We start from the raw sequence: 25105 nt of genomic DNA on the forward strand, positions 1-25105 counted from the left end.
TAGAGCACGGACCTTGAAGTCAGAAGTTCATGGGTTCTAATCCCAGCTCTGCCACTCATCTGCTGTGTGACCTTGGGCAAATCACTTCACTTCCCTGCGCCTCAGTTACCTCATCTGTAAAATGGGGGGTGAAGACTGTGAACCCCAAGTGGGATTGGGATCGCGTCCAACTCAGTTTGCCTGTATTCATTCATTCAGTCGTATTTATTGAGCACTTACTGCATGCAGAGCATTGTACTAAGCGCTTGGGAAGTACAAATTGGCAACATAGAGACGGTCCCTACCCAACAACGGGCTCACAGTCTAGAAGGGGGAGACAGAGTGCCTGGCACATAGTAAGCGCTTAACAAATACCTTAACTCTAGGACTAGGGACCCTGAACTGGTCATCGGTTTGGCTCCACCTCTGCCCTAGGCCCATCAACCTGGACAATTCCCAGAGCCAAGGGACCACCAGTGTCAGATGGAGTTGATCCACCTTGAAAGTACATTCATTCAATCAATCAATAGTATTTATTGAGCACTTACTATGTGCAGAGACTGTACTAAGCGCTTGGGAGTGTCTGATAAAACAAAGTGCGTAGATTCGTTCCCTACCCAAAATGAGCTTATATTCCCTGTAGCTCAGCTCCACCATGCTGGATGTGGTGGATGGAAAAGGGTCGCTGTGTGATGAAGAGAAGAGGGAAATTGATAAACCAGGTAGGCAGAAGATACATCCCAGGGCAAGTCCAAGCTTTCTCTCAGGTCCCAGGCCTTTAGCCGCTGGGAAGTGATAGCAGACCCATTAGAAGTTCAGCTCCTTGAAGGCGGGAAAATGTCACTTCTTCATTCTGAACTTCCCCCAGCAGCTAGCTTGTCACTCAATAACAAATGCATCTACTATTAGTCCCTCCAAAATGGTGGAGTGGAGAGGAAGGGAGGGAGAAAAGACAACTTTAAGCATAGGCATTGTGCTTAATACAGTGCTCTTCAAATGGTAAGTGTTCAATTTTTTTTTTAATTGGTATTTGTTAAGCATGTGTTCTAAGCACTGATACAAGCTAGTTAGGTTGGACATAGTCTCTGTCCTTCATGGGGCTTACAGTCTAAGCAGGAGGAAGAACAGGATAACTGAGGCACAGAGAAGTTAAGCGACTTGCCCAAGGTCACACAAGGCACATCTCCTCCAAAAGGCCTTCCCAGACTAAGCCCCCACTTCCTCTTCTCCCACTCCCTTCTGCATCACCCTGATTTGCTCCCTTTGTTCACCCCCACTCCCAGCCCCACAGCACTTATATACATATCTGTACTTTCTCTATTTGTATTTATGTCTGTCTCCCCTCCTCTGGACTGTAAGCTCTTTGTGGCCGGGAATGTGTCTGTCTATTGTTGTATTGTACTCTTCCAATCAATCAGTCGTATTTATTGAGCGCTTACTGTGTGCAGAGAACTGTACTAAGCGCTTGGGAAGTACAAGTTGGCAACACATATAGACGGTCCCTACCCAACAGTGGGCTCACAGTCTAGGAGGGGGTGACAGAGAACAAAACCAAATATATTAATAAAATAAAATAAATACAATAGATATGTACAAATAAAATAGAGTAATAAATACGTACAAACATATATACATATATACAGGTGCTGTGGGGAAGGGAAGGTGGTAAGGTGGGAGGGATGGACAGGGGGAGGAGGGGAGAGGAAGGAGGGGGCTCAGTCTGGGAAGGCCTTCTGGAGGAGGTGAGCTCTCAGTAGGGCCTTGAAGGGAGGAAGAGAGCTAGCTTGGCGGATGGGGGGCGGGGGGGGGGGGATTCCAGGCCAGAGGGTGTATGGCGGATGTGTAGGGGGCCAAAAGCGAGTAAAATTGAGGAGCTGGATGTTCCCCAATACTGCAGGTGCCAGATCCAATTTTTCTTCATAAAACCGAGTAACTAAGCAGAAGCCATTATGAGGCCAAAATGAAAGGGTTCTGCTGAAGCGGTAGCAAGCCGAGACTAGATGGCTCCATCTTCACGCCTCCGAAAGATGATTTCCTACTTTGTCATTGGCAGGCATGGACTGAAAACGTTTGTCTGTGGGGTGTGATGAAACCAATCCAATAATCTGTTTTTAACGCGCAACTCCTCCTCTAAACTCCTTGTGGGAAGGGGTCCCATCTACCAACTCTCTTGTAGTGTACCCTCCTGAGCGTTTTGTGCAGGGCTCTCCACAAAGCAAGCGAGCGCTCAGTACATAGCAGGGATCAATCGATAACCATCGATAGATAAGCAGTATGGCATAGGGATAGGGCACGGGCCAGGGAGTCACAAGGTTTGCTGCCATTTGTCTGCTGCATAGGGTTAGGGCATGGGCCAGGGAGTCACAAGGTTTGCTGCCATTTGTCTGCTGCATGACCTTGGGTGAGTCACTCAACTCCTCTGTGCCTCAGTTCCCTCATCTGCAAAATGGGGATGGAGACTGTGAGCCCCTGGAATGCCCTCCCTCTGCCCATCCGCCAAGCTAGCTCTCTTCCTCCCTTCAAGGCCCTGCTGAGAGCTCACCTCCTCCAGGAGGCCTTCCCACACTGAGCTCCTTCCTTCCTCTCCCCCTCGTCCCCCTCTCCATCCCCCGCATCGTACCTCCTTCCCTTCCCCACAGCACCTGTATATGTGGATATATGTTTGTACAAATTTATTACTCTATTTATTTATTTATTTTACTTGTACATAGCTATTCTATTTATTTTATTTTGTTAGTATGTTTGGTTTTGTTCTCTGTCTCCCCCTTTTAGACTGTGAGCCCACTGTTGGGTAGGAACTGTCTCTATATGTTGCCAATTTGTACTTCCCAAGCACTTAGTACAGTGCTCTGCACACAGTAAGCGCTCAATAAATACGATTGATGATGATAGGGAGAGGGTCCAACCCAATTTGCTGGTTTCCACCCCAGCTCTTCGAATGGTGCCTGGCACGTGGTAAGTGCCTAGCAAACAAATAATAATAATAATAGCATTTATTAAGTGCTTACTATGTGCAAAGCACTGTTCTAAGCGCTGGGGAGGTTACAAGGTGATCAGGATGTCCCAAGGGGGGCTCACACTCTTCATCCCCATCCTACAGGTGAGGGAACTGAGGCCCAGAGAAGTTAAGTGACTTGCCCAAAGTCATACAGCTGACAATTGGCAGAGCCGGGATTTGAACCCATGACCTCTGACTTCAAAGCCTGTCCTCTTTTCCATTGAGCCACCCAAGTACCATCATTATTACTATTATTATCCATTTTATCCTACCCATTCTCCCCGTTGTGTATTATATGGCTCCTTGTTCACAACACCACATCTACAAATCCAGCACATTTCACCCTGATCCCACACCACTGGAATACTTGCTTGATGAGATCACACTTGCACAGCAAAAGGAGCTGTGCAGTACAGGACATGGAAAAGCAGTGCATCTACTGAGGACATATATGCGTGTGCATGTGTGTGTATAAATACATGTGTGTATGTATGTGTGTATATATATATGGCAAAGACAGGGAAGATGCTTCATCCTCCACTGCAAAGTCTTCTAGACCGTGAGCCTGTTGTTGTATAGGGACCGTCTCTATATGTTGCCAACTTGTACTTCCTAAGTGCTTAGTACAGTGCTCTGCACACAGTAAGCACTCAATAAATACGACTGAATGAAAAAATTAATATTGCCAGTGCAACTTTGAACAGAAAAGGAGAGGGGATCCTGGTTCAAAGTCAGGGAAAACAATGAAGGATCCTGAAGGAGTAGATTTTTCCATTTTCCTAGGCCCTGGGTAAGGGATGCTGCCAAAAACTGGGTTTCTTCTCTCATTTGGGAGGAGGAGGAGGTGATGATGATGGAGAGAGAGCCTGGGAAGTTGCTTTTGGCTAAAGGCTGAATGAGCTGATTATTCTGTTTCAAGGCAGCAAATTGCCATGAATAGAGAAAGAAGTCGTTTTTCAGGTTAGGCTGTGGGATGCATTGCAGGCTGAAAACCAGGGATTAAAGCTGAGCATTGACTGCAAGGCAAGAGGAAGCTAAATCCCCACCTAACCGGGAAAAGAAAAACATATTTTACAATATGTCACGCACCCCAAAGTCGGTTCAACTTCTCCAGCCCAGAGCCACGGTGCCCTGCACACCACCTGAATGACCGATCAACTAGGCTACCACACATTTTGCATTACCAGCTGGCTGGAAACAAAGCCCTAGTCTTCCCCATGCAGTCCACAACTGGTGAATTAGCCGATAGCCTGTTGAGACACTGAGACTTCTGCCACTTGTCAGTCAGTCAATCGTATTTATTGAGCGCTTATTGTTTGCAGAGCACTGTACAAAGCGTTTGGGAATATATAACAATACAACAGACACATTCCCTGTCCACAGTGAGCTTACAGTCTAGAGGGGGAGATAGAAAATAATATAAATAAATAAAATTACAGATATGTACGTAAGTGCTGTGGGGCTGGGAGGGGGGAATGACTAAAGGGAGCAAGTCAAGATGACACAGAAGGGAGTGGGAGAAGCGGAAAGGAGGGCTTAGTCAGGGAAGACTTCTTGGAGAAGATGAGCCTTCAATAAGGCTTTGAAGCAGGGCATAGTAACTGTCTGCCAGATATGAAGAGGGAGGTGGTTCTAGGCTAGAGGCAGGATGTGAGCAATAGGTCAGCGACAAGATAGGCAAGATTGTGGTAGAATGAGAAGGCTGGCATTAGAGGAGTGAAGTGTGTGGGTTGAGCTGTAGTAGGAGAGCAGCGAGGTGAGGTAGGAGGGGGTAAGGTGATGGAGTACTTTAAAGCCGATGGTAAGGAGTTTCTGTTGATGTGGAGGTGGATGGGCATCGACTAGAGTTCCTGAACAGTGGGGAAACATGGCATCAGTGTTTTTGTAGAAAACCTATGACCCTCTCTGCAGAAAGTTCTATTCCTTCTCTTCTCTTAAATCTCCACTCCCTTCTCTTCTCTCTTAGGAGTTCCCCTCCTTCCAGCATCCTTCCGGCAGTGTGGCCTGAGTCAAAGGAGCCCCAAGCTCCCCTGAGGGAGACTCCACCACCAGACTTCATAAACCAGGAGAAAGATGAGCCGCCATAGGCCCCATTGGCTACTAGTCCACCTTTGAGCTTCCCCAAACTTTTCTGGGAACTGTTCTCGGGGGGCCAAAGGGACTGGGGTCTAGCACCCATCTTCCGGCAAATGACATCTAAGATTGGAAATACTGTGACCTAATGAAAAGAGCACAGGTCTGGAGGTCAGAAGATCTGGGTTCTAATTCCAGCTTCACTGCTTATATGCTGGGTGACTTTGGGCATGTCACTGCACTTTTCTCTGCCTCTGTTTCCTCATTTGAAAAATGAGGATAGGATCAGCTCATTGGCCCCTTAGACTGTAAGCCCCATTTGGGACAGGGACTAATTATCTTGTATCTTCTCTGGCACTTAGCACATAGCAAACACGTAATAATAATAATAATAATAATAACTATATTAAGCCAAAGACTGAACCATATTGGCCGTAAAAGACATGCAGCAGAAGCTGCAAGGGTCCAACCATCTTAGCTAGATTTCGGGTGTTTCTTTTCCCGGAATCCTGTGTGCTGCTTAGGCCCTGAATGGCATTTATTAAGTGTCTACTAAGTGGTAAGCACTGGGGTAGGTAAACTATGAGATTGGACACAGTCCCTTTCCCACACAGGGGCTCGCAACCTATCTCATTCCCATTTCCCAGATGAGGAACCTGAAGCCCAGAGAGGTTGAGTGACTTTGCCACCACAGCAGACAAATGGTGGAGCTGCCACTAGAAGCGGGGGCCTCCTGACACGAGCCCTCTGCTTTCTGCTAGGCCGCAGTCTAGGATTGCCTCAGATATCCTGTTTCCCCGTGCTCGGCACCCTCCTCCTCCTCCTTCCCCACCCAGGTTTCTACTTCTCTGGCCTTCCCCGGTACCTTATCAATTCACTCTTTATGAGCCTGTGGCTAGGAATGCCTAGGAGCACAGCCTTCTGGGACCCCAAATGAAAGAGCTTGAATAAGCAGGAGAAGTTGCTCTGAATTAGGCTCAGAAAAGGAAATATGTCAGCAGATGAAAAATCCTTGGTTTCTTTATCTGTGGGAAAAGAGCGGGGCGGACTCAGTCCCAGAGAATGGGGCACATTGTTCCAGCAGCCACCCTGGAGATGCTGTGGGCTCGCACTGGAGCAAAGGTTATTCACAGGCTTTGGAAAAACGCCCCTGCCAGAAGGAAAGCATTTCCTCTGGGTGCTGAAAGGAGGGAGTCCTCAGATAGATACCCAACCCAGGGGACTGCTGGCCTAGCAGAAAGCATGGGGTTCAAGTCAGGAGACCCCTGGGTCTACTTTCACCTCCACCATTTGCCTGCTATGGTGACAAAGCCTCTCTGGGCCTCAGGTTCCTCACCTGGGAAACAGGAATAAGACAGCCCCTGTGGGAAAGGAACTGTTTAAAAATCTCATAGTTTACCTATCCCAGTGGTAGGTAGGTAGTAGGCACTTAGTAAATGCCATTCTTATTATTATCATTCAGTTGTATTTATTGAGTGCTTACTGTGTGCAGAGTACTGTGCTAAGTGCTTGGGAGAGGAAAATATAACAATAAACAGACACATTCCCTGCTCACAATGACTTTATCATCGGGACAACCTGATCACCTTGTAACCTCCCCAGCACTTAGAACAGTGCTTTGCACCTAGTAAGCACTTAATAAATGCCATAAAAAATAATGGTATTTATTAAGCGTTTACTATGTGTCAAGCACTATTCTAAGTGCTGGGGAAGATACAAACTAATCATGTTGGACAAAGTCCCTGTCCCACATGGGGCTCACAGTCTTAATCTCCATTTTACAGATGAGGTAACTAAGGCCAGGAGAAGAGAAGTGATTTGCCCAAGGTCACACAGCGGACAAGTTGCAGAGCCGGGATTATAACGTAGGTCCTTCTGACTCCCAGCCCCATGCTCTATCCACTAGGCCATGCTGCTTCCCCCATAAACTGGGAACACGGTGGGGAGCAGGCGAGGGAGGCATTTGTAAGGAATTCAAGAATACAGGACCTGCTTGCCTTCACTTGATTACAAAGAAGAAGGAAAGAGGGATGGTTCCTGGCCTCTCCTGCCCAGGCCAGAGGATCACAGTCAGGGCCAGGTGCGAAAAGTGCGGGAGTTTGAATCCTCCTCTAGACTTTCCCCTGTCTTCATTTCAGGCCCACGATCTGCACCGTCTCCAAATGGATTCCAGCAGCCACAGCTGATGGGAACCCTGATTTTAATGATAATAATAATGAGGGTATTTATGAAGTGCTTACCATTGGCCAACCACTGAACCAAGCACTGGGGTAGAAACAAGATAATGAGATTCGATATGGTCCTGGGTTCCCATTTTATAGCAGAGGGAAACTGAGCCACAGAAAGGTTAAGTGATTTGCCCGAGGTAGACAGCAGACAAGTGGCAGAGAGAGGATAAGAACTCCTGTGCCCTCTACATTAGGCCAGGCTGCTTCCCAGAGTGAATTCCGTGACTTTGCAAAGTGCCAGACTGCCAGTCCCAGGATCTGCCCCCTGGCCTCACAGAGAAGGGGAGGGAACCGAACTTGTTGCTGTGAAGAGAAAATCTTGTTCTTTATGGGTCAGTGACTATTTGGAGAAGAGATTCTGAATCGAGAGATCTGCCAGAGGCAAGGCTGTCCTCTCAAGGTAACGGTCTAAACCCTTTACAGGGGCGCATTAAACTCAATCAGACCACAAATGGAGGTTGAAAACAAGGCTAAGAGGGGAGTTTGCAACAGAAAAGCTAGGGGAGGCGAAGAGTCAAACAAGGTTAAACCAGAAGGGGCCTGAGAACCCCTCAGCATATGACTCTCAGGAACCTTCAGGAAGCAGCGTGGTTTAGTGGCTAGATCATGGGCCTGGGAGTCAGAAGGAACTGAGTTCTAATCCCAGCTTTGCCACATGTCTGCTGTGAGGCCTTGGGCAAGCCACTTCACGTCTCTGGGCCTCAGTTACTTCATCTGTAAAATGGGGATAAGACTTGTGTGCCCAATGTGGAATATGGACCGCGTCCAACCCGATTAACTCGTCTCTACCCCAGCACTTGGTACAGTTTCTGGCACATAGTAAGCACTTAAATGCCATAAAAAACCATCTAAGAGGCAATTGAGCATCTGGACTCTGACCTTTTTTCAGCAACCCATGGGGCAATAACCCTCACAACTCCTGATCCTCAGCAACCCACTGGGGAAACTGGGCACTTGGACCACAATCCTCAGCCCAGGCCAAGACTCTCAGAAAATCCTTGACCCTCAGAAACCTGAGGCAACTGGGCACCTGGACCATAATGATAATTGTGGTACTTTCTAAGTGCTATGTGCCAAGGACTGTACTAAGCTCTGAGATGGGTACAAGACAATTAGGTCAGACCCAGCCCATCACACATGGGCCTTATAGTCTAAGGACTATCAGGCACCTATGAGGCAACAGGGCACCTCCATCATGATCCTTAGCAATCCATGGGACAATTGGCCATGCATGACAGCTTAGTACAGTGCTTTGCACACAGTAAGCACTCAATAAATACAATTGAATGACTCTAGTTTGGCCTCAACTCACTCCTAGTCTGTCTCTCCCTCTAAGCTCATTGTGGGCAGGGACTGTGTCTGTTTATTGTTATAGTATACTCTCTCAAGCACTTACTACAGTGTTCTACACAAAATAAGAGCTCAATAAACACCACTGACGGACAGGCTGACGAGCTCAGCTCCTGGATGCCACCCTTCAGAGCTAGCTCCCGATATTCCCAGCCAGTACATGATCTTTACCTCTGCCTCACCAGCTAGCTAGCAATAACCAAACAGAAGCAATGCCACCCTGAGACAGAACAATAGCCCTTCTGGCCTGATCTTCTGTCTCCGATAGTGATTCCAACTAAATGATTGACGGAACCCTGTGATGACAGTCACTCTCTTTGACATCCAACTGCTTGATTCGGGATGTCTTGCCTAACACTCAAAGCCAGAATGGCCCAGAAGGACACTAAAAAAAAGTACCGGGGGGCAGCGCCCACGTGGGCTGTTCTGGACCACCTCTGGTTCTGAAGGTTTCCGTACTTGTTGGAAGCAGGGAAGGAGGTCCTCAGAATCAGTTAGCAAATCATGCTGTTCATTCATTCATTCAGTGGTATTTATTGAGCGCTTACTATGTGCAAAGAACTGTGCTGAGCGCTTTGGAGAGTACAATATAACAATAACTCTGAAGTAGAACATCTTCCTTTAAGTGCACTCTTACCTCTCCCCTCCTCAGCTCTCAAGTGCTCATGCCAGGATTTTCTGGTAATGATCTTTAACTAGAACCCTTAACTTCTCTCTCTAGTGGCTCTCTCCCCCACAAATTTATCTAAACCCTCCTTGAGCCTGTCAATCCTTTCAGCCTGCACAACTGATCAATCAATCGCATTTATTGAGCACATACTGTGTGCAGAGCACTGTACTAAGCGCTTGGGAGAGGACAATCTAACAGAGTTAATAGACACGTTCCCCGCCCACATTCCCTGGAGTCACCCTCTTGGTGAAAAGGTTTTTCCTTTCTTTCTGTACCCTTTAAAGCATTAATATTCACCCCTTCCTCAGCTCTATGGCTCTAATATCTGTTATTTATTTTGATTTCTGTCTCCCCCTCTAAACTATAAGCTCTTTGTAGGCTCAGATCATGTCTACCAACCTCTCATATTGTATTCTCCCAAGTGCTTAGTACGGTGCTCAGCATACAGTAAGCACTCAATAAATACAGTGATGAACTGATTTCTCTGAGGTAGTATGAAGGGCATTTATTAAGTAGCTACTGTAGGCAGTGTATTATACTAAGCCCCTGGGAAGAACTCTGTGGCTGCTGCTAATTCCAGGTTTTCTGCATTCATCCTGATCCTCAGGATATGGATCCCAGCACAACCAGCTCTCATAGAAAGCAGGGATAGCGATCTTGTGAAATCTCTCATTAAAGAGAACTCGTGTGCTAGTCTCTCTCGTTCTGACACTAGGCATGCACACCATTTCTTCAAAAACACCTTGAGCCTAAACAGGCTCATCGATCAATGGTATTTATTGAGCTCTTACTTGTGTGCAGAGCACTGTTCTAAGAGCTTGGGAGAGTACCGTACAACAGAGTTGGTACACGTGCTCACATTTTCAGAAGAACGCTTCCTAATTCCCTAGCAGCATTCTAGCCAAAATGCAGCACATGATATGGCAGAACTGAATCTATTTAAGAGGCCTGTCGAGTATATTTTTTTTAATGGTGCTTGTTAAACGGACTTCCCAAGAGCTTAATACAGTGCTCTGCACACAGTAAGTGCTCAACAAATATGATCAAATGAGTGAATGTTAATCACTTCTTATGTGCCAGGAATTGTACTAAGCACTCGAGTAGATACAAAATAATCAGGTCCGACATGGGGCTGACAATCTAAGACTATTTCAACAGCTCTCTCTCCCTACCTCTTAATAATAATAAAAATAATAGTAACTGTGGTATTTGTTAAGCGTTTACTATGTGCCACGCACTGTACTAAGCACTGGGGTGGATACAAGCAAATCGGGTTGGACACAGTCCCTGACCCACATGGGGCTTACAGTCTTAATCCCCATTTTACAGGTGAGGGAACTGAGGCACAGAGAAGTGAAATGACTTACCCAAGGCTACAGCAGACAAGTGGGAGAGCCGGAATCAGAACCCATGAACTCTGGCTCCCGGGTCCGTGCTCTAGCCATTATGCCATGCCATTTCCCCATCACAACGTCCTCCAATCACAACCAGCCAACTCCCCAAGGAGGCTGGAGTCCATACGACTTGTCCGACCCAGCCCCCGGCTTGATTCTCTTTCCAGCTGGGTACACCCTAAACTAGGCGAGTTCAGAAAGTCATTCTGTCAATTGTATTTATTGAGCACTTACTGGGTGCACAGCTTTGTACTAAGCGCTAGGAAGAGTACCATATAACAATAAACAGACACATTCTCTGCCCACAGCGAGCTTACAGTCTAGAGGACAAGGCAGGGCAGGGATGTCTACTATCTTTCCCTGTCCTTACACCAATGCCAACCTTCCTCCAACACCAGGTTGCTAATAATGCCTTTATTAGGCAATCCTAATTATGCAAATTACTTCCAAAACCCAAGAAGCTCTGGGGATTAGACAGACTACATTACTGGTGATTTCAGTGCTTCTCCTCACCTCCGCCACTGTTACCACCATCCTCATTATCAATGGTATTTATTGAGCACTTTCTACATGCAGATCATCTGGGAGAGTATAATACAATGGAGTTAGTAGACATGTTTCCTGCCCTTGAAGAATTTATAGTCTAGAGTCTGAACCACAAATTATTATGCTTTTTTAAGTGCTTAAGCAATAGCGCAATTATTGTAGTCCTCCTCACCAGGGGGCTGGGAGCAGTTGAAGCAGCTTAGCCTAGTGGATAGTGCCTGGGCTTGGGAGCCAGAGGACCTGGGTTCTAATCCTGGCTCCGCCACTTGACTCCTGGGCGACCTTGGGCAAGTCACTTAACTTCTTTGGGCCTCAGCTCCCTCATCTTTAAAATGGGGATTCAACCACTGCTCTCCCTCCTTCTTAGTTTTTGAGCCCCATGAGGGACCTGATTGTCTTGTATCTACTCCAGCATTTATTACAATGCATGATGCATGTTAAGAGCTTAATAAAAACCACAATTAGAGCAGCAGTGTGACCTAGTGGAAAGAGCACAGACCTGGAAGTCGGAGGAACTCGGTTCTAATCCTGTCTCTGCCCCTTGTCTACTGTGTGACATCGGGTAAGTCACAACTTCTCTGTGGCTCAGTTATCTCATTTGTAAAATCAGGATTAAGACTGTGAGCCCTCAGTGGGACAGGGACTATGTCCAACCTGATTACCTTGTACCTATCCTAGTGCTTAGTACAGTACCTGGCACATAGTAGGCACTTAAATATCTTTAAAAAAATAATTTTAAAAAAATGACCCCCAGGGCTGGCATGAGCTCTAGGAGGACCATCCTCTGTGTTGGAGAGAGAGATAAGCAATTTGGTTGTGGTTACCCGATGGCAGCTCTTTCTGCCCCTCATCCCCAAGCCACCTTTACTCTCTTAGGGCTCGCGTGCCTGTCACTATCAGGAGATATCTATTTTCAGTTCCTGCTCTCCTTGGAAAGCGATATAAAGAAAATCCATTTCCTAAGCCTGTGTCTTTCTCGCCCACAAAAGCCGTCTTTGTGTGGGGCTATAATGGCTTTTCTGTGGCTGACGCTGCTTGGAGAGTCCTGGGGAGCCAGGCCATTTGGTCATCTTGGAACCCGGTGTCGGGGAATAGCCCAGGAGCTGCTCTAGTTTCTTGGGAACCAGGGAGAGAGCCAAGTGCCCCTGGGATGACTCTGCCACTGGGCCCCGGAATGCCCACCTGCTTGCCTGCTAAACCTGGGGGGAGTAGTCAGCCACCGAGAGGGCGGTTGAGAGACGGAGGCAGAGAGAAAGAGACAGGAAGAGACAGAGAAAAAGACAACATTCCATCTCCGTGTTCTCCCAAAATAGTTGGGCATCACCCTCCATCTCCCCCATTAGACTATAGGCTCATTACTGACAGGGAACACAACTGCTAATTCTCTTGCATTGTATTCTCCCAAGCGCTTATTACAGTCTTGGCTTAGTAGAGTGCTCTACACAAAATATATGCTCAATAAATATCACTGATTGATTAAACGCTTTTGAGAGCAGGAAATATGTTTTACAATCATTGTACTCTCCCAAATGCTTGGTACTTTGCCTAGCAGTAAAGAGGTGCTCAGTAAGTGTCATTGGTTGATTGGTAGAACAACCTTGAAGACCGTTTTCCCAGTCCTATAGAAGCTCTTCTGCAGTACAGCAGAAACAGAGGCAGAAGTATCTGGTCTGCAACAGGGAAGAAATGTGGAAGCGTAGCATGAGAAAATAATTTTCTTTCCCTGACTAAAACCCCGTTTCCCCCCCACCCCCACCACTGTGTCATCTATGCACTAGTGGAAAGAGCCCAGGCTTGGGAGTCAGAGGACATGGGTTCTAATCCCGGCTCCACCATTTGTCTGCTGTGCGACCTTGGGCAAACCACTTAAGTCTCTGTGCCTCAGTTACCTCATCTATAAAACAGGGATTAAGACTGAGCCCCATGTGGGACAACTTGATTACTTTGTATCTACCCCTGTGCTTAGAACAGTGCTTGGCACGTAGTAAGCACTTAAATACCATCATCAATATTATTATTACCCCTTAATCACTTTGATACTCACCCGAGCCCCACAGCACTTATGTACATATCCTTATACTTGCATAACTGTAATTTATTTTAATACCTGCCTCCACCTATAGACTGGAAGCTCCTTGTGGGCATCCTTTGGGAGGCAGCATGGCCTACTGGAAAAAGCACAGGCCTGGGAGTCCAAAAGACCTGGGTTCTAATCCTGGATCTACACTTGTCCATTGTGTGACCTTGGGCAAGTCCCTTTATATCTCTGTGCTTCAGTTACCTCATCTGTAAAATGGGGATTAAGACTGTGGGAAAGGGACAGTGTCCAATCTGATTACCTTGTATCTACCCCAGCACTTAGTACAGTGCCTGGCACCTAATACTAGGGATCATGTCTACCAACTCCGTTGTATTGTACTTTCTTAAGCACTACGGACAGTGTTCTGCACACAGTAAGCACCCAATAAATACCACTGATCGATCGAGTGATTGATTCTCCGCGCTCAGAGAGTTACCTCAATGCCTGTTCATCATTAACCCTTCCTGGTATGATAACTGAATGATTTACCTGAACCCAGCATTTGGACTTGAGCTGAAGGTGTGGGAAGTAGGGCAACTGTCACATCCATCTATCAATCAATTAATCTTAGGCACATAACCTACAGAGGCATCTTGGCTCTACTCTCAGAGAAAGCCCCAGATAAGCACCTACAAATGACTTGAACACAATCAGGATTGATAAGAAGGGTGTTCCAATAATTCCACTGCCTCCTAGTATTAAGTAGGTCATGCCCGAACAGGAACCAGACTCTGATTTACAGTTACTTGGTTAAAGACAGCTTTGTTCCCCTTTGGGTGGTGTTAGAGAGCTCTGCAGGTGGTAATAATGACCCATGACTTGGTAGCAAATTGTTTGGCTGTAGGTTTGACAGATCCCTGTAACTGACCCTCAGTCCCCTTTCTGAAAGCTGCCTCACCCAATTCGGCAAAAAAGGAGAGACGTTGGAGTGGAAGGTTAGGTGTGTGCCTGGTTGAGGGGGGGTGAGAGAGAAAGTGAGTGAATACCTCAGATGAAGTGGCAAAGAAGGAAGAATCGGAGAGGAGTTGGGGAGGGAAGAATTTGATAACTGTGGTATTTAAGCATTTACTACGTGCCAAACTCTGGGGAGATGCAGGATAACCAGGTTAGAGACAGTCCTTGTCCCAAGTGGGGCGCTCAGTCTAATGGGGAGGGAGAACAGGTATTTCATCCCCATTTTACAGCTCCTTGAGGACTTCCTTAGGACAGAGCACAGGCCTGGGAGTCAGAAGGCCTGGGTCCTAATCCTGGCTCTGCTACTTGTCTGCTGTGGGGCCTTGTGCATGTCATTTCACTTCCCTATGCCTCAGTTACCTCAGCTATAAAATGGAGATTAAGATTGGGAGGCCCATGTGGGACAGACTGAGTCCAACTTGATTAAATTTGTATCGACCCCAGTGCTTAGAAGAGTGCCTGGTACATAGTAAGCGCTTAAATACCATTAAGAAACAGCCTTAACCCAAATAGGGCAGACTAGGCTCAGCTCTCTTCCTCTCTGACTGGCTTGAACATTAGCCATTAGCGTGGGACTCTCCCTCTCCCCATTTGCTACACAGGCAGCAGAGTTTGGAGGAGTGTCTTTGGGATCCTTGGGCTTCTCCCATGTCAGTCAACAGAATTTATTGAGTGCGTCCTGGGAGCAGAATCCCAGCCTAGGAGCTGAGGGGATTGAAAAGGAAGACATCATGGTCCCTGCTCTGATGGTGCTTAGAAGCAGCATGATGTAGTGGATAGAGTATGGGCCTGGGATGGTAATAATAATAATAATAATAATAATAATAATAATAATAATAATAATAATAATGTTATTTGTTAAGTGCTTACTATATGCCAAGCACTGTTCTAACTAGGAGTCAGAAGGTCAAGGGTTCTAATCCTTCCCCTCCTCCCCCTCTTCTCCCCCTCCTCATCCCCCCACCTTACCTCCTTCCCTTCCCCACAGCACCTGTATATATGTATATGTTTGTACGTATTTATTACTCTAGTTATTTTATTTGTACATATCTATTCTATTTATTTTATTTTGTTAATATGTTTTGTTTTGTTCTGTCTCCCCCTTCTAGACTGTGAGCCCACTGTTGGGTAGGGACCGTCTCTATATGTTGCCAACTTGTACTTCCCAAGTGCTTAGTACAATGCTCTGCACACAGTAAGTGCTCAATAAATACGATTGATTGATTAATCGCAGCTCTGCCACTTGGGCAAGTCACTTGACTTTTTTGTGCCTCAGTTACTTCACCTGCAAAATGGGGCATGAGACTATGAGCCCCATGTGGGACAGGTACTGTGTCCAACCCGATTTGCTTGTATTCACCCCAGCGCTTAGTTCAGTGTCTAGCACAATGTAAGCCCTTAAATACCATAATCATTATTAATTATTATTATTACAAGCATGACCCGGTTCTGCCTCAGTAGCCCAAGTTTCTGGGCTTGAAAATGCTTTTGACACTCAGCAGGCCCAGGCACTGATCCTGCAGAGGACAGAGCCCAGCCTTCCTGAACTGTCACATCTATTTTAGTTTCACTCAACTCCTTTCTATTCTTCCTCCTCTTTCCAGGTGGCAGATTTCTCTGCAGGCCAACTGGGCCATGGCCTAAGAGTGATAAATTTGGTCCCGTCACTCCAGATGGCTGTTACCAGTTGAGGGGGACCACATTTCCCAGCTGCTGAGCCCAAGCTGCCCCTATCCCAAATTCACCCGTCTCCCTGAGGAGGTCAGAGTGGAAACAGATGCCCTGAACTGCTGGAAGGTGAGGCCTCAAGGGTTGGAGGAGTGGCCATAAAGAAGCTAATTTGTAAGTCTGCTACTGGATTCTCTGGCCTCTGGCTGGATTAACTAGAGACTTCTTTTCTGGGCCTCATCTGTAAAACGGGGATTGAAACTGTGAGCCCCACATGGGACAGGGACTGTGTCCAACCCGATTTGCTTGTATCTACCCCAGTGCTTAGTACAGTGCCTAGCACACAGTAAACACTTAACAAATACCATAATAATAATAATAATCATCATCATCAATTAATAATTATAATAATTATAATTAATAATTATGATGATGATGATTATTGTTATTATTATTAAAAACCCCTCTGGCTATTACTGCCTCAGCAAGTAAACCCTTCTTCCTAAAAAGGTGTCAATGCTGTGAGTTAGATCCTCTCTGCCACCCAGTTTCCAACACTATTGCTTCTTCCTCTTGCTTACCTGGGGATAGTTCATCTTCACTTTTTGCCTTCTCGACGTACAGGTTTTCCAGAGCATGGTTTAGGGACTCTTTGGAAATGCGCTGCTGCTTATGCAGGCCACTGGCAAAAAAAGAAAAAACGCAAACTTTAAAATACCCAGCATCCGGGATTCAAACAGGCATGTGAGCCTGCTGTCTGCTCCTCAGGAAGGCAGCTGCTAAATCAACCTTTCAAATGAGCGCAATACACAGACTGTGAGCCCCATGTGGGACAGGGACTTTGATCGGATTAGCTTGTATCTGCCTCAGGACTTAGAACATATCTGAATATATACGTAAATTTATCTATTCATATTAATGTGTGCCTTCCCCTCTAGACTGTGAGCTCGTTGTGGGCAGGTAATGTGATATTATACTGTACTCTCCCAAGAATTTAGTACAGTGCTTTGCCCACAGTAAGCACTCAATAAATAACCAACTGTTGGGTAGGGATCGTCTCTATATGTTGCCAACTTGTACTTCCCAAGCGCTTAGTACAGTGCTCTGCACACAGTAAGCACTGAATAAATATGATTGAATGAATGAATGAATACGATAATAATTAATAATAATAATAACAACAACACTGTATGACACCTGGTAAGCACTTGACAAATATCAATTAAAAAAAAAAAGGAGACCCATCACTGGTAGTTATCCCAGCATAAGCCAAAGACTAAAATGAACAGAATTTGCCCAGTATTCACTGTTATGCTACGTGGCAAGTGGATGAATCAGGAGATGAAATTCCAGAAGGAACTCCCCTCTAGACTGTAATCTCGTTGTGGGCAGGGAACGTGTCCTGCAACTCTGTTATACTGTACTCTACCAAGTGCTCTGCCTACAGTAAGTGCTCAATAAATGCGATTGATTGATTGGTTGAACAACAAGGACTAGGGGATTGGAATCAGCAGCTGGGAGGGGACACGGGGGCCTCTGCCATTGCTGCAGAATGACCCAGATTTTTTTACCCAAAGGAAAACCTTTCCATTTACAGAACAGCCCACTAATAAGGGAACCACAAGCCCCACATTTAACCCCATCCTATTTTTAGTCCTTCTAAATGACTAAAAGAAATAAAGCCAGTAATGAGAGACCTAGGGTAAAAACCTGACCTGTCTCAATCAATCGTATTTATTGAGCACTTACTGTGTGCAGAACACCGTACTAAGTGCTTCAGAGAATTCCCCAGAAGAAACTCGTTGTCTTGGCATTTGAAATCCACTATTCTTAATTCCCAATCATCTGGATTACAGAAAATGCACATAACCAAATCCCAGACGTTGTCCAGATTGATTCAATCGTATGTATTAAGCGCTTATTTTGTGCAGAGCACTAACTGCTTGATAAACAACCCAATGCAGGCTGAGGAAGAGCCTCGCCCACCTCTCAAACCCCAATCATCCCTGCCTTTGCACAACAGACAGGACAGTGAATCGAGGCACATGTGTTCAGAATGGTTCCTGTGGATGATGGAGAGAACTTCAGAGGGAGGAGCCAGTGCTCAGCAGGTCAACCACCCCCTTGACCGGCCTCAGCCACTTCCAACCCCATCCCTATCTCACCACATTATCCCCTTGGTGTTCCTTTTCTCCCCACTCACTCCTTTGGCAGTCCAGAATTATAATAATTGTTTCAAAGCACCCCATTACAATGCCAGTGGAATTTTAAATAAGTTACACATAGGCACTAAACCATACATCGCAGATTCCAAATATGACTAAAAGCAATCATTACAGATAGTTGTGCAGGATAAAAAAAAATATGAGTAAGTTCAAGAAGGGTTTGGATAAATTCATGGGCAAGTGGCTCATACTGAATTTTTCGAGGGAATTTCGGGATGGAGAGGAAAAAGCTAAGGAAGCTAGATGGTGCATTCCCTAACCACGAGGACAGATAGTGAGGAAGCCGCCATTCCTTCAAGCATCCCGTTGCGGCTACCAGAAACCAAACCCTGGGCTGGGTGATCCAACTCAATCACTTTCTATTCATGTTCTTACACACTTAAACTTGCCCTTTTCTGATCTTTACAATCATCTCACACCTGAAGATTTTTCTTTGAACGGTGTGTGGTTCTTTTCCTTTATTTCCCACAAAACAATGCAAAAAACGGGCCCTCAAATCTTTAGACAGAATGAATGGCTGCCACCAGGATCAAAGCATTTTAGGTGAAGAAGTGAGTCAATCACCCACAGTTGTCTCCCCTGATCCGGTGGAAGCTCTTTGAAGGCAGGGATCCTGTCTTCCAACTCTAAAGTACTCTTCCCCCAGTGCTTAGTACAGTGCTCCGCACACAGTAGGGGCTCAATAAATACCTTTGATTGATAGTTCAACCAGGCAAGATCAGATTCCCCCTTGGGGTCACTGGAGACATAGAGAGATCAAAGAAATTAGAAAGAAATACGGGAAAGGGCTAGTGATGTTCTCAGGAGAAATCCAAGCTACTTGAATTCCCCTCTTTTAGAGACAGTTTGAAGCAAAAGGAATAACCAGAGCGGAGTTACCTTCTCTGTACTTTCTGTTTTACTCCTTGCAGCTGCAGTTGGTGCAAGCTAAGTTTTCGAACATGCACAGTTCCACCTGGGAGAAGTCTTTTCAAGAACCTATGATTAATTTCAAAGTGGTAGAAGTCAGGAGGTTAATACGCTTGGAGATGGAGACCCCAGGAGCCACACTCCTTGGCAAACAGGTCTCTGGGCAGATGTCGGACAGCTGGGGACCCTTCTCCCCCAGGGACCGGTCCTCGGGTGTTCCGAGACCCTCCACCAGCAGCCTAGGCCCTCGCTCCTAGGGAAAAGGATCCCAGAGATCCTGTATCCACACAGATGATGTGGATTATCTTGTTTGGGGCCAGTAAGACTGAAGAGGCGGGAAACCTCATTGCGAAGGAAAGGCAGCTGGTGGATTGTATTGGTTACTGAGAATTGCAAGGTCTCCTGACTAAAATTGATGATTATCTCATAGGAACTGTATCCAGTGGATTACTTCTTTGTGTCTCATAAAAGCTATCAGATAGACACACCCTTCCAAATTTCCTACAAGGTTTTTTTTTTTTTTTCCTTAAAGCTGCGTGGGTGGAGCTGTGGCTAAAGCAGCTAACCCAAAGATGCCAAATTTAGGGAAAGATGGAGCTAAATCATCATCATCAATCGTATTTATTGAGCGCTTACTATGTGCAGAGCACTGTACTAAGCGCTTGGGAAGTACAAATTGGCAACATATAGAGACAGTCCCTACCCAACAGTGGGCTCACAGTCTAAAAGCTAAATGGAAATAAATTACATTGGAAACTGCAGGTTTCTCATCTAACATAAAATACCTACGAAAACAGTTCAATATAATTGACGATAGCCCTAATACATTCAGGAGGAGTTTATTTTTTAAAAAACATTGCCCATAAAAAGATGTGACTAGTTTTTCAGGCTATAATTTTTGTTTCCTGTTTAGGGGAGGGTCCAAATACCTAAGCACGAATTTCCTGCTTGGAAATTGTTTACAGCAAACAATAAATAACACATGCACTAGGCAAATAGCAAAGGCTATCACACGTGCTTTCCTTTCGGTTTATAATTCAGTCACCCTAAGTGAAATATCAGATCCAGCATTCCTGTAGAGCTCTTGGATGCGGCAAGAGGTGGATTCCCTTCCTTTCCAACTGTATCTCTCTCCCTCTAATAATAATAATAGCAATAATAATGGCATTTGTTAAGTGCTTACTATGTGGCAAGCACTGTTCTCAGAGCTGGGGTAGATACAAGGTAATCAGGTTGTCCCACCTGGGGCTCACAGTCTTAATCTCCATTTTTCAGATGAGGTAACTGAGGCACAGAAAGGTCAAGTGACTTGTCCAAAGTCACACAGCTGATAAGTGGAGGAGCCGGAATTTTAACCCACAGCCTCTGACTCCCAAGCCCGAGCTCTTTCCACTAAGCCACGCTGCCAAAAATAACATTTGGTTCATAAAGGCAGAGCAGCTCTCTGTGGGCATTGGAACACATCTACCAACTCAAATCATACTCTCCCAAGTTCTCAGTACAGTGCTCTGCATACAGAAAGTGCTCAAGAAATATCATGGATTGGTTCGTCCTTCTCACTAGTGATAATGGCAAAGATCAGGATGGAAATGGGCAAACTGCTGTGGGTAGCAGAGCACTCACACAATCAGTGGTATTTATTGAGCCCTTATTGTGCGCAAAACACCGAACTAAGTGCTTGGAAGGGTACAGTACAAACACAACACAATGCATTGTGCGACACAAGAGCACATTGAGCAGCAGTGTGGCCTAGTGGGTACAGTCCAGGCCTGGGAGTTAGAAGGACCTGGGTTCTAATCCCAGCTCCAGCACTTGTCTATTTGATCTTGGGCAAGTCGCTCAACTTCTCTGTGCCTCAGTTACCTCATCTGGAAAATGGGGATTAAGGCCGCGAGCCTCATGTGGGACATGGACTATGTCCAACCTGATTAGCTTGTATCTACCCTGGCGCTTAGTACAGTGCCTGCCATATAGTGAGTGCTAAACTAATACAATTAAAAAAATAAAATGGAATTGGTAGTTACATTCCCTGCCCACAACAATCTTACAGTCTAGAGAGGATCTCAAATTGCCAACAAATGTTTTGGTCTCATACCACTCTCTGATTTATTTCTCCCTCTTACCGAAAGATTCCCTTACCCTGCCAGGCCCATATTTGTAAAAGCTCCTTGTGAGCAGGGAACGTATCTGCCAATTCTGTTATATTGCACTCTCCCAAGCGCTTAGTAGAGTGCTCTTCACACAGTGAATGCTCAATAAATGCCATTGATTGAATGCTGACACTGAATGTGTATTATATTGCTCCTGCTCTTCTGAAAAATTATCTATCTGCACCTATCTGCTTCAGATCCGTGGCCTCAGGGCCCAAGCTAATAAACAATTTCAAATGAACCATGGTCCCTAGTGAGCTGTGTCACCCAGCCTTCCTCCTGGAGGGAAATACCTCAAGTCCCACAGAGAGACTACCACCTTGCTCACTACGAGAATAGAGAAGCAGCGTGGCTCAGTGGAAAGAGCACGGGCTTTGGAGTCAGAGGTCATGGGATCAAATCCCTGCCCTGCCGCTTGTCGGCTGTGTGACTCTGGGCAAGTCACTTAACTTCTCTCTGCCTCAGTTACCTCATCTGTAAAATGGGGATAAAGACTGTGAGCCCCACGTGGGACAACCTGATCACTTTGTAACCTCCCCAGCGCTTAGAACAGTGCTTTGCACATAGTAAGAGCTTAATAAATGCCATTATTAAAAAAAAAAAGTGAGGCCTGAAGGCTGAAGATTATTCAAGGACTGGGCCCACACCTCCTTCACACTCTGGAAAATCCAACTAAGGTCTTGTACAGTGCCACGCACCAGCTGACCACGTGACCTGAATTATTTGAGCGGAATCATGATGGTGGGATTTTTCCCTTTTCCCTTCCCCCCCGGCCCTGCCTCTAAACTACCTGATTGAGGGTGTCTTGTACAGGTGCTACCAAACCAGGGTAAAGTGCTTCGGAGGAGTAGTGACAAGCCAACATCTGATCGGCTGTCAGCCTCGGTGGGTGGGGCCTGGTGGAATTTCTGTCCATCGTGGGGTTTTGGGGTGAGACGGGGGAAATCAAAACAGCCTGAGGTGGTGGCGGAGGGATGGGGTGGGAAGGAAAAGGGCTACAGCCCTGATCCTTAAGAATCCCAGCTCCACCACTTGTCTGCTGTGTGATCTTGGACAAGTTACTTTACTTCTCGGTGCCTCAGTTACCTCATCTGAGGTAATTGAAGAAGCGGCGTGGCTCAGTGGAAGGAGCCCGGGCTTGGGAGTCAGAGGTCATGGCTTCAAATCCCGGATCTGCCAATTGTCAGCTGTGTGACTTTGGGCAAGTCACTTAACTTCTCTGTGCCTCAGTTACCTCATCTGTAAAATGGGGATAAAGACTGTGAGCCCCACGTGGGACAACCTGATCACTTTGTAACCTCCCCAGCGCTTACAGCAGTGCTTTGCACATAGTAAACGCTTAATAAAAGCCATTATTATTCTTATTATTGTTATCTGTAAAATGGAGATTGAGACTGTGAGCTCCTTGTGGGACAGGGACTGTGTCCAACCTGATGTGCTTGTCTCCACTCCAGCATTTAGTACAGTGCCTGGCACATAGTAAGCGCTTAAATACCATTATTATTATTATTATTGTAGGGCCAACACTAAGACTTCAAGGTGGCCTGGGACCCTCATGCCTATCCCATGTAGGCTTTTGGCATTTCCTTCAGCAGACTTCTCTGTTGAAGCAGCAATGGAGGAACATCCACTCTGGCCCCCCAGTCTTACACGGTCCTGAGAATGGAGCAAGCTGAACTGAGCAGCAGAACCTCTGGCATGATAAACGTTCAGGAGATCCAGGCTTACACAACAGATAGTAAGTCACAACTTTTGCTCTGACAACAACAGCAGGAACATTAGCCTAGCAGCTCGGCTCCCCCAAACCATCCTGGAACAGATGAACACAAAAGGTGAGTCACAACGCTGCAGGCTCTGGCGCCCTCACACTCCTCCTCCTCTGGCTCCTTAATGGAGATGACTAACTATACTCTGCCATCAACATTTTATTCTTGAATTTACAGCCTCTGTGAGCTGTGTGGCTGGGATCCCACATCTTGTTTTCCACCGACAGATGGGTGCAATTCAAATCCACATCTCGACACTCCTTTCATTCATTCATTCACCCGCCTTGGCAAAATACCTTTGGCCCAGTGGCTCCAATATCTTTCTTCCCTTAAGTCAGCTCACAGGGCAGAATACCTCAACAAGCGTACTGTGCCAAAGCCCCTGACTCCAAGTACACATAACCATGGTTCAATTTATTGTTGCTGTACCTCTCTCCCTCCCATTTTCCAGACCCCGGGTGCATTTTCTCCAGACTGAAGCACTGGAGACGTCTGTTCTAGGGACGCGATTCCCCCCAGATAACTCCTCTGAAGCTTCTACGGATGCTCAGTAGAGTCTTCGTTCCTCTTCCCCCACCACCCAAACCATCAGCTGCCTTCCCTGCTCTCTTCTCCAAACTGGGTCATCCCCAAAGTTAAGAGGCAAGCTGCACTCACAAATAGGTGTCTCCACTCCCACAGGTGAGTCTGGTCCAAGATTCCCTCCTTTCTTCTTGGGCTTGTCAGACAAACTGCTTGACATCCCCCCAGACCGCTCTGAAGGCTAAGCAAGTATGTCCGTCTGGAAATCCACTAGGTGACATAAGGCTCCAGAAGAGAAATGGGGTGTGAACTGAGGTGCTCGAGAGATCCGCCTTCTCAAGCCAGACGACTGCCCCAAGACAAGCCAACCAGCTGCAAGGGAAGGTCTTACCTGCTCAACCTCTGACCTACTTGATAAATACTCATCAAGCTGTCCTGGAGCCTAATATAATGGGAGGCTCCTACCCAAACATTCTGGGAGTGGAGGGGAAGAAGAGGAGGAAGAGGAGGAGGAGGAATCACAGCAAGGTCTGCCAGTGTTTGTCACTTGACTTACTGTTCCTTTTTCACGCCAGAGATAACCTAGGTAAATACCGTTGTTTGGGGATAGGTTTACTTTCAAGTTAGGCCCAGGAATTTCACTGTAAGACCCCCCCCAGTCCCCTTTAGCACACAGCAGGCGCTTAATTAAAATTATTATTTTCACTAGGAGTTATTGCCTGCAGAGGTCATAAATGTTAGGAACCACATTGTAACCATCATTCAACTGAAAAACAATCCCTAAAACCACACACAAGCCTGTGGCAGGGGAGAAATGGGACAGAGATGCCAAGAATTAGAACTGTTTCATCTTACCAATCCAGTTTGTATTTACCAAGCACCTGTGAGTATTTTACCAAAGTTAAGGCTTGAGTCCTCTGCCCCCGGGGAGCCAACGACTGAATGCAAAGATGCAGGGGCAAACAAAAACGAAAGGAGGCTCAGTGTCAAAGGAAGCAGAGGAGCTGGGAGAAACTTCTCTTGTGCAGAGCTGAAGGAGGAGATGGTGGCGCATGAATCCACCGTGGAATCAAACCAGTCATTGCATGTTTTATGAAACAAATAACTTATTTATAGGATTAAAGTGCACCGGTCAATCCCCAGTTGAGCTCTGAACTAAGGATGGAGCTGCCTCTCACAGTCTTCCCGTGAGACTCTTAAAGCAACACTACCCCAACAGGAAAGGGACTAGAGGACGATCGATCAATCTATTAATCAATGGTATTTGTTGGGTTGTATTCTACCAAGCGCATAGTACTTTGCTCTGCACCTAGTAAATGCTCAATAAATATGATTGATTGCTTGACTGAGTGCTTACTAGGTGCAAAGCACTACATTAAGTGCTTGGGAGAGTACAATATGCCAGGGTTAGCAGACACATTCCCTGCCCACAATGAGTTCACAGTTAAGAGAGGGAGACAGACATTAATGTAAATAAATTACCGATACGTACATAATTGATGGGGGACTCAGGGTGAGATGAATAAAGGGTGCAAATCCAAGTGCCAGGGCACCACAGAAGGGAGGGGCAGAAGAGGAAAAGAGGGTTTTATA

At 46.2% G+C, this 25105-nt stretch overlaps 1 protein-coding gene across 2 annotated transcripts in view; it reads right to left on the reverse strand.

Annotated features, from left to right (window-relative positions):
- ACSBG1 (acyl-CoA synthetase bubblegum family member 1) overlaps positions 1-25105 on the reverse strand; it is a 68336-nt gene that overhangs the window by 28220 nt on the left and 15011 nt on the right. For both annotated transcript variants that reach the window (XM_038767173.1, XM_038767172.1), the window contains one exon: positions 16522-16622. In XM_038767173.1, the coding sequence (XP_038623101.1) occupies positions 16522-16622 (101 nt within the window). The remainder of the gene's footprint in view (positions 1-16521; positions 16623-25105) is intronic.

The sequence above is a fragment of the Tachyglossus aculeatus genome, chromosome 26, assembly GCF_015852505.1.
Source record: "Tachyglossus aculeatus isolate mTacAcu1 chromosome 26, mTacAcu1.pri, whole genome shotgun sequence".
Lineage (NCBI taxonomy): Eukaryota > Metazoa > Chordata > Mammalia > Monotremata > Tachyglossidae > Tachyglossus > Tachyglossus aculeatus.